Here is a 10607-nt window from a genome sequence, read left to right on the forward strand (position 1 = left end):
TGTTACGGACTTATTATTTAATTGAAAAATCTTGACCAGTACCACACTAGTATGTTGTGCATTTGTTTTTGGCAAGTATTTCAAAGCTTGGTAGACATGTTCACAATTGGTATTGTGTGCATCATCAAGAATTAGATAAAGTACTAGTAAGATAAATTTTGTTCAACTCATTATATGGTAAGTTAAATAAACATTTTCGTATCTTTTAGTAATATGACTTACTTAATAATCATGTATATGATCTTATAAACTACCAACTATGAATTAGGGAATATTTTTTCAACCTTATTTGGAGGAAAACGTTGTTCTTAGTTGATACTAATGGTCGAACATAAAAACATAAATTAAAATGAAGTAGGTAAATAAATTCTTATGATATTTGAAGTAGTTTTGGCCACGTTCTATTTATTTTGTGGCGTCCTACCTAAGGGGATGAGTGACCCAACCTATAATTGCTTGATTTATTGAATCTCTTTATGGTGGGGGACCATTCTCACATAAGGAAGGGGTGGTCCTTCATATATAGTGTACAGTCAACGTTGTCCAGCTTTAGCAAGTTTTGGAATCAGGCTATGATATCCCTATTAATCTCCGGAAGTTTCGCACCTATCACTGACTGAAACGTGGAGTACCATAAAGGTATTGAAATCATAGAAAAAAATCAATGAAAACGTTTTCTTGAAGAAGTTTCCCGAATTGGGTGTGTAAAGATTTTGATTAATAATATCGCGCGTGGAAAATGAAATTCCACTCTACGCGTATGCTATTTGGTGACCATATGAAGTCTAAAGTCATTAGACGCACCCACCTATTTCGCAATTAAAACCTATGACTTTACCACTTAGGGAAATGCTTTTCCTAGTTTCCAGAAATTAAGGTGTAGGATAAAACCCAAAACAAGCAATACTAATATAGGATTTGGGATTTGGACTCTAGGATTTGGCGGTTTATAATTAACTTTTTATGACCCATTTGGCCATTTATGCTGTACGCAATGATGGCTCTTGTAATAACCAAGAAAGTTCCTTCTTCTTCTTTCTTTCTTTCTTTTTATTTTTTTTTTTTTTTTTTTTCACTCTGTTGTCAACTTTTTTTAGGTACATTAAAGACTGAACAACCAGAAATGAATAAATATTAGTAATGTGAAAAGGACTGTTTAAATATATACTATTTAGTACATTGAAAATGGAGGAGATAGTGTAATTTCCGCGTTATTTCCATCTATGAGAGTCACATAAAGAAACATAATTTTTTGGATTTTAATATGCATAGCTACTGTCATGTTGATATTATCGTATAGGACTTGCTAAAGTTAATAACTTAATATTATAATCGTTGAAGAAATCACAAATTCCAAATTTGGAGAAAGAAGCGAAGTAGGGTATTTTTATTCATTTACTCTACTCTCATGTAAAGAAGGAGGGTAATAAAGTTGTGCATAAGTTAGCAAGATATGTTCTTTGTATTTTAGATTTTTTGGTGTGGATGGAGAATGTTCCACCACCCTTACTTTCTGTAGTCCTAGATGATATTGCTGAATTTTCTTAATAAAGCTTGACATGCTTTCTCAAAAAAAAAAAAAAAAAAAAAAAAAGAAAAAAAAAGAAAAAAAGTGAGGTTGGGTCTGGAGGCGAGGGTGACTATGTCGTGAGATTAACTTTTTGTGGACCAAACTAACTTCAATCAACTTGCATGAAAAAATCTCAACAATTTAAGATTCCTTTAGTCCCAAGAAGATGTTGTATTAAAGAAAACTAATTGTCTTCTAGTTCTACGGTTCTACCATGAAGTTGTTTTTCTAAATCACAACTTTTACGAATAATATTAACATGTAACATCACATCCATACGTTCATGACACGTCAACCTAAGATCTATTTGACATTCCACTTCTTCAAAGTTAATTTTGATTTGTATGGTTGAAACTTAATTACTTATTATTATACTTAATTGCCAACTACACAAGTTGCACAAAGTCAAACTATGTTGAGATTTGTGTCTGGATATAAACGATGTCATTAGTGAGTTAGTTGGTTGCAAATAATTACTACTTATGTTATTGTTTTTCTACTAATTTGGTAAGTAGGGTACTTTTAAACTCACTTATAGTAATATTCTTGAAAAAGAGCATAATAGAAATAGTAATGAAGTTAAAACTTAAAAGTCAAGAGTTTTGTAACTCAATTTACTCATAATATTTTTAAAAGAGACGGCTAAAGTTTGAATTTCGGTATCCCCAACTATTGAATTATCCAAAATAAAGAATTGGAATTTGAAAGGTAAAACTCAAAAGATGTAATTATACACAAAGAAGTGCATTAGTCAATAAGCTAATAAGCCACATAATTGTGTTACATTGACTAATAAACCATATAATTAAAAATTAATTGAAAAACTTAACTTACATCATCATTTAAATAACTGTATCTAAAATTTGCCCAAACTTGAAACTGGTTTAGCACGTCAAAAAATAGTATGGGTAAAGATGATACTAATTGTAAATTGAAAGTTGTAGCCATTAACAAGAAACTGCATTAGCCAATGAGCTAATTAGCCACCTAAATGAGCTGTATTGACTAATAAATCATATAATTAAATGTTATTAGAAAACCTTAAATACAAGGTTTAAACTAAGTTTTGTCCCAATTATGTGAGAAAATATTCCAAGTGAATATATAAGTACTAGTATTTGTGAAATAAAAGGGCCAAGTGTAACCATGCTCTACCTACAATGTTAACACGTCCCCATCTCTTTCTTTTAAGTTACTTAGCCAGTTTCTTGTGCTTCACAAGCCTCTGATCATCTATTATTGCCTATCTCATCAGTTTCTTCTTTTCCCTTCTTCTTCTTCTTCTCTCTCTCTCTCTTTGCCTTTGCAGGACTTTTCTTTCTGGTCCATTTGTCCTTATAGAACCTCAAGACTGCCTTTTTTTTTTTCAACACCTTACGATCGCATCTCTCTCTCCTACCATTACACATAAGAAGCTAGCTCAAGCAACCTTCCCAGTCTTCATTCAAAGAGATTTCCTTTTTTGGAAACTTTTTTGGTCAATATTTCTTGAAGAAAATTGAGCTATGCAAATGGGGTTTTCGTGTCAAACATACAATACTAAGTAAAAAACAAAAAGACCCATTTTTTTTCTTCAAAGATCAACACTCAACAGCCTAAAAAAACCATGTTGGATCTCAATGTTGATATCCTTTCAAACAAATCAGTTTGTAATGAAAAAGACACGGTAATGGAGTTGGTGAAGCTCCCAGAAGACTCTGGCACCTCCACCTCCTCCATCGTCAATGCTGAAGAAGCTCCAACCAATGCCGGAGATGAGGACTCTTCCAACAACTCCTCCTCTGAGTTCATGTTTGACATCTTGAAGAGAAAAGAAAAATACAGTGTCCACAACACCAACGAGGTCAAACAAAACACCCCAAGTTCAGAACTTGTTACAAGGACACTTTTTCCAGTCACCGGAGAAAGAGAATCCAGGGAATCAGAGTTCATCTTAGGATCATCATCTTCTTCGTTGTCGTCGACAAAGACTCAATGGTTGAACTTGTCGTTTGCTAACTCTGGTAGTGGTCAGCCTGAGCTGAGAATTATGCAGCAGAAGCAACAGCAAGCCAGGAAAAGTAGACGGGGACCGAGGTCCCGGAGCTCTCAGTACCGGGGCGTAACGTTTTACCGGAGAACCGGGCGATGGGAATCACATATATGGTATATATATATATATATTAAAAAAAAAAGTATATGTTTGTTTATTCATAAAGAAAGAAGATGTTTTTATATGTCATCAATGGTTTAATGTTCTTTATTGATCTTTGAGTCTTATAGTATAAGCAGTTACATAAATGGTTTTGTGCTATGCAAATGAATCAATTATCTGTTTTCTTTGTATTGGAGGGTATGTATATATGTTTTCTTCAATGGTATTAATTCATTTCCTTTTTTATGTGTATACAGGGATTGTGGAAAGCAAGTATATTTAGGTAAGCAGATGATGATCTCTTTGTGTAATTTGATTTTATTGGGGAAATTAATTCAATGAATGATTTCTTTCTTGGTTCTGGGATATCTTGATGAATTCTGGTGTTGGGATTTGTTAGGTGGATTTGACACTGCTCATGCTGCGGCTAGGTGAGCGGATATGCTTGATGTTTTGAATGAAGTTCAAACTTTGTTTCATGCTTTTGTTAAATTTTCCTAAATTTGGACCTTGTGATTTCAGAGCATATGATCGAGCTGCAATTAAGTTCCGGGGGATTGATGCTGATATCAATTATAGTGTAAGCGATTATGAGGATGATATGAAACAGGTAGAAGTGGGATTTGTTTAATTGCTACTGGCTGAAATTTTTTGAGTTTTATTTTGCATATTAATTGTGGTTTGGTTGATTCGCAGACCAGGAATATGACTAAGGAAGAATTTATTCATACTCTTCGTCGTCAAAGCACTGGAATCGCACGAGGGAGCTCAAAATACAGAGGTGTAACCCTGCACAAATGTGGTCGATGGGAAGCTCGAATGGGACAATTCCTTGGGAAGAAGTAAGAGAACATTCCCTTAAACCATAATTCTGATGATTTTAAAACAAGCGGTAGCTGTCAAAAATTGGTATTATATAAGTCCTATCCTACGCTCCAGCTGGAATTCTTAGACCTAGTCATTTTGCTCTTCTGCTAATGAAATCAAGCGTAATATAGCTATAAGAAAGAACTATACAAAAGATGAAATGCTTAGGCAATCCTCTCTTTTATCCATGAGATTATCATGCTTGCAGACTCTGCAAGGTCCTTGTGATCATGAATTTATTGTCCTTGACACTAATTTGTGGTCTGAAATCTGATTTAGGTGGGGTTTAATCTTAACAGAAATCTTCATTTCCTTTTTTTGGTTGTTGTTGAATTCAGGGCCTATGACATGGCAGCCATCAAGTGCAATGGAAGGGAAGCAGTAACCAACTTTGAGCCAAGCACCTATGAAGGGGAGATCATTGTAGATGGCAATACTCAAGGTACTAATAGATATTAATGTCTTTTATTGAAATTTTCAAATGTTAATTTTTTGGTTGCAATTTACAAGTAAAAAACAAGTTCTCTGCTAATAAATATGTTGAATGAATTTCTGTTTATATGAGTTCAGGAAATGGTCACAATCTTGATCTAAGCCTTGGGATATCTAATGGTTCAAAGGGCAAGGACAATGTGGGGGATTGTCTTTCTCGTTGCAATAGAGAGAGATTAATGGTAGCCCTTCAGTCTTTTACAATGCTTACACTTTTTTTTTCCTTGTAACTTAGGTATAGTTTCGTAGGTATTTATAACTTAGGTTTCCCAATTAAATTTAATCATTTGATTGCATTCATCAATGAACCACTTGGTTGAGTTAAATTATTCTTGGAAAGGATAATACTTATTTTGCTGCATTAATCAATACAACCATGTAATTGAATTAAATTGGAAGAACTACGATACAAAATCTTAGGAACTATACCTAAGTTTTACCCTCATAGAAATGCAGGTGGATTCTTATCATATTGCCATTAATAATTGATGCCCCACTTTTACAGGCTGATAACTCTGCTTCTGCACCACTGGCTGGCCAACCTGCTCATAGTCTGACAATGACATCAAAGCACCTTCCCATATGGTCTGGCATATGTCCTGGTTACTTACAAAGTTATGAGGTAATTATCTTTCTTTCATTTAAAATTTGATTTGTTACACTGGTTAATTTACACTACCTCTACCCTGTGGAAGTTTAGAAAAATATTAGTGTAAGCACCACTGATCCCTGTAACAACAAGCATTATCAATGCTTTCTTTGCTATTTTGTGCTTCACTGAATGTCAATGTACGGAGTATGATCTACGGTGACTATTTCTTGACTCTTAATTGGCCCAGTTTAAAGTGATGAAGGCCATGTTGTGATCTGCTTAGTTGGTAGTTAATCACGGGATTAGCCCTCAAATTACCAAGAGGAAAAATTCCACAATTCTTGGGTTGTAGCAGAAATATCAACCAGGGTTGAGAAAGATCAACATGATACGTGTAGTTCTTTGTTGATTAAGAAGAACTAACAATGTGATTTAAATTCACTTATCATGCTCTCTACTTTTTCCTTCCATAAGCTAATTATAATTCAGACAGTTTGATACCTTGCTTTGATACAATTCTAAGTATCAAACTTCAATTAATATTACAGTCTAGCACAAGCAGTAAGCCATTTCCTAAGTAGAAAAGGTCTAAATGACCTTATTTTAGGACACCATTTTCCTTGTTCTTTTGACACTCTTTCCTATGGTTATTAGGGTGTCATGCATGATGTTTACAAGCCTTGCATTTCAGGTTTCATAGCAAAACTTAATTAATCTTTTATTTGCAGGGAATGGCCACAGAGAAGACAGTTGAAGCTGTTTCTTCGCAACGATTATCCAGCTGGGGATGGCAAATGCAAGGCAATGGCATTGTTGCCCCAGTACCCTTATTCTCTATTGCAGCATCATCAGGATTCTCCTCTTCTACTAGTACTGCTCCATCAGCTACCTTTCCATCTAACCCCCAGATCAATTCTGTTCAGAATCCCTTGCTTCCTTTACCCACCACATCCGCATCAAATACCAACATTTCTAACTACTTCACTTATAGGAGGAGCTGAAACCAAGATGTAATCATTTGTCTTTATGCCTTTAGAAGGTTAGGTATGGAAGACAACTTAGCCAATTATAGTAGTCTGTACTATGCACAGGTGTGTATCTTTATGATATAAAGCATATATTGCTATAGTTTCCAAAACACTTATATCTTATATTGTATAGCCTGTCATAAAAGGCTCTTTTCAAGCTATCCTTTATCATGGCCAGCCTTGAGTTTGTGATAAAAATTATGCAAGTTTCAGAAAATAATGGCCTGCATTTAGTTGGCTAATAATGTATGGATGGAGCACAAAGTTATGAGTGCTCTTGCCTATTACCTTCAATAAATGTGGCATTATATGGATAAACAGCCACCACCATTTGAGTAGCGCTGTGTAATATCACCACCATTTGAGTAGGCTAATTAGAGATGTGTCCCCTCCCAAAAAAGTTGTAAATATCATTAGCCTGGTCCAACCCGGTGGCTAAAACTTACATTTCAAGCTTTCTTGTCATTCGGGTGGGTCCACTTCAAACTATCCAAGTTGCAAACTTGTGAGCATACAAAAAGGATAATACTAAAATAAGGTTCCGTCACTATTTTCGACCCAAATGAGGCCCTGATTCCTTTGAAAAGTTCAGTCACAGCTTGGGTCAACTTCAACCCGCTCAAGTTGCAAGCATACTTATCAGCAGCTCTTTTTGGCTAGTTCTTTACAGATAAGTACAGTGACACAAGAGTTTTTTCCTTTTACAAATATTGATGTATCATGTTGTGATTGATTTATAATAATAAAGATGTCAACAATTCAGTGGTGTGCTAATGTGTTAAGGATATAATAACTTCCCACCTTAACAAATTGTGAGAAAAAAAAAAAAAAAAAAAAAGTCCTTAGCATTGCTTAGTTCTTGAGACTTCCTAGTACTAAAATTTTCAATGTAGGCATTTTGAATTGAAAGTGACTTGGACTGTTCTACTAGTCAGTTCTATCTATCCAAGGTTAATATGGCTTGTCTTTATTCCCTTTGTTTTGTGACCGCATAAAGTGTTGCTGAGAATCAGGGGCGGCTTGATGTATTTGGGGGCCTAAGGCGAAAATTGATTATCTTGTTTTAGATACAAAATTACTACTAATTAACATAAACTAAGTAGAATTTTTTATTTTTTTAGAAATTTTATAAACAGAAAAAATTTGACAAAATTTTTCATACTTGTTGATATGGTAGATTGATAATAGTAAGTAAAAGAGTGGTGTTAGTGGTGGACTTAGACGAGAACTAGTAAAAGTTTGCTGACTAAACTCTTATTATTATTATTATTCTTATTTTTTTAGAAATATAACATTTACAATATTTTTTTACAATAAATCCTATGTTTTAAGTTGCTTTTTTTTTTTTCCTCTTTGAAAATATCACTATTATTATTTTTTTGCCATCAATAACATATTGTAACAACCTGCTACTTAACATAATTGTAAAAGTATTGTAAAAAATATTGTGGACATTGCATTTCTCTCTATTTTTTATTTGTTTTTCATCTAGTAAAAAAAAATATTATTTTATTTATTGATTATAAATAACCTTATTGGTTAAAATTTGGGAGCCTTTTTTTTACTTGGGGCCTTAGGTGACCGCCTCTCTTGCTCCACTATTCAGCCGGCACTGCTGAGAATTGAGTGGCAATGATCTCCAAGGAGACCTGAACCATAAGGTCTTTGTGAGGGCTTGTCAAGGACTAGTTATAGTAACAGCATATATATATAAACGCATAAAAAGTGCCCTACTTCATTTTTTTTTTTTTTTTTTTCAATCAACTCCTTCAGAACAGTTACTCTTTGTTGCTGGTGGAGCTGCCATGGAGGTTCAGGCCAGGGCTGAAACCATAAATGTTATGATTCAGTGTGAGTTTGGGAAGTGCATTTTGCACGTTTTTTAGTGGGTCTCATGCACTGTTCACGGAACCCGCAAATACTTTTTTCAGCAAAAACAGTTTTAAAATTAGGTTTCACGACACTATTTACATATTTAAAATCTATTTTACTACAGTATTTTCAGTTTTCAGTAGTAAGCGGTATCCAAACAAACCCTTAATTCCAAACCCAACTGCTTCAGTGGTTATAGCAACCCAAAACTAGAATGACCAATGGGCCGGAAAATAGTAATCGGACATGCAAATCCTAGGCAGTTTAAATGAATGCAACATGAATTGTTAGGCAGACCCAATCTTCATCCTGGAGAGTGACACCAAATTAGCCAGCAAATCAATCCCATGATGGACCTAAATTAAAGTGATTGATTGTGAATTGCAAGCACATTTTAAGTCATATATAAACATTCTGTCTGCTACATTCTTTGCTAGTGAGACCATGAATCACGTGATATCAAAATGAGTAACATCATGGAGTTGGTTTTGGCCTAACTGGATCAACCATATTGCAAGCACATCTATTTTAATTAGTTTTCTTACACTTTTTGCAAACACTGAAAAATGATATGAGCAAGCTCTTTATTCATAATATTCTCAACGAAAAAAAAAAAAAAGTTCTTTATTGGTCGGGTATACCCAAGAACTTTTTTATGGACACTGAATTTGGGAGCAAAGAAATCGCATACAGTTGGGCTAGAACTGGAAATGGGCTGAGCCTAGCTGGGAATTGGGATAGGCTTAAGCCAGTGAACAACATGGGTTAGTAGTAATACAGCCCAAGTCAAGCCCCGTTTGGATTCTGGTTGAAATGTTTCATTTTTGAATCAAAATAAACCCAATTTTTGTAAATGGGTTTTACATTTTCAAGTCCATTTGGAAGACGGAAATGAATGTGTATTGGAAATTTGGAATGGATTGATTTGGTTTATTTATTTTATTTGAAAGTTTAATAGAAGGGAATTAAGATGGAATGTTGATTTTTATCTTGTACAAAATTTGACGATACTTGATTCTCATTCTTGCCTCCTACAGTTTATAAACACTTATATTTATAGAGTGATTATCGTACCAAATTAAACAATGGTAGATGCAATTAGCTTTTTGTGTGTTTTGTCTGGCTTAATCTAGTCAAATAATTAGAATTTATTATCTCTCCATATATATATATATATATATATTTACATACAATTATTGTGATCTCAATTCTTAATTTAGTGTGCATTTGGCATTGGTTTAAAAAACCTTTTTTTTTTTACTATTCAACTTATTTTTGCTACTATTCACGAGTTTCACTACACTTTTTGATACTATTTATGAGTTTTATTATATTATTTTAACTATTTTTTAGCTTTATCTAGAATATTTCCAGCAAAAAAATTTTAGTTTCAACTAAAATAATCTGTTACTAAAAATATACAAAAGATTTTGAAAACAAAACTTACTCATTTGAAGGGGGGATTTTTGGGAATTAGCATAGTAAAGGGTTTCTATATAGTAAGTTAAGCAACATTTCTAACGATTAAGGAAAATAGCGTCTTGAGTTTTAGAAACTTGAAATACTGTTTAAAACTCGATTGTTAGAAACTCGCTTTCCACTTGACTTCCACTTGCTGGTTTGGACAAAAAGCCACATAGATCTCGAGTCTTAAAGACTCAATTTTTATAAAATAAAAATCGAGTCTTAGAGACTCGATTTTCTTAAAGATAAACATTTTTATCAGCCCTCACTCTACACTCAACCTCACTAACTCATTGCCTCACTCACCCATAACTCTCACACCACATTGCCTCTCACCCTCACTCACCACATTGCCTCTCTCACTACTCCTCCCTCTCAACAAATTCATATATGAGGTAAGAGTTTTTTGATTTGATTGTCATTCAGTGCACTGGACCTAGTTAGANGTTTATTCCCAGGAATCTTCAATGAATTATTTATTTTTCCCATTCTATCCTTAGATTTAAATGTGAAATACCAAGTCTTTAAAAAAAATTTATTCCTCTAAATAAATAATGAAAAACAAAATATAAACTATTAATTAGCAAC

The 10607-nt window shown here is 33.8% G+C and overlaps 1 protein-coding gene across 1 annotated transcript; it reads left to right on the forward strand.

Annotated features, from left to right (window-relative positions):
• Positions 1–2715: 2715 nt before the first annotated feature.
• Positions 2716–6844, forward strand: LOC112017577 (ethylene-responsive transcription factor RAP2-7). Its single transcript, XM_024050038.2, has 9 exons — positions 2716–3715; positions 3962–3987; positions 4105–4135; positions 4227–4314; positions 4401–4546; positions 4910–5013; positions 5142–5245; positions 5569–5685; positions 6384–6844. The coding sequence occupies exons 1-9, from the start codon at positions 3177–3179 to the stop codon at positions 6654–6656; spliced, it is 1428 nt and encodes a 475-aa protein (XP_023905806.1). The 5' UTR covers positions 2716–3176; the 3' UTR covers positions 6657–6844.
• The last annotated feature ends 3763 nt before the right edge of the window (positions 6845–10607 follow it).

The sequence above is a fragment of the Quercus suber genome, unplaced genomic scaffold (genome assembly GCF_002906115.3).
Source record: "Quercus suber isolate HL8 unplaced genomic scaffold, Cork oak 2.0 scaffold_894, whole genome shotgun sequence".
NCBI classification, from domain to species: Eukaryota; Viridiplantae; Streptophyta; class Magnoliopsida; order Fagales; family Fagaceae; genus Quercus; species Quercus suber.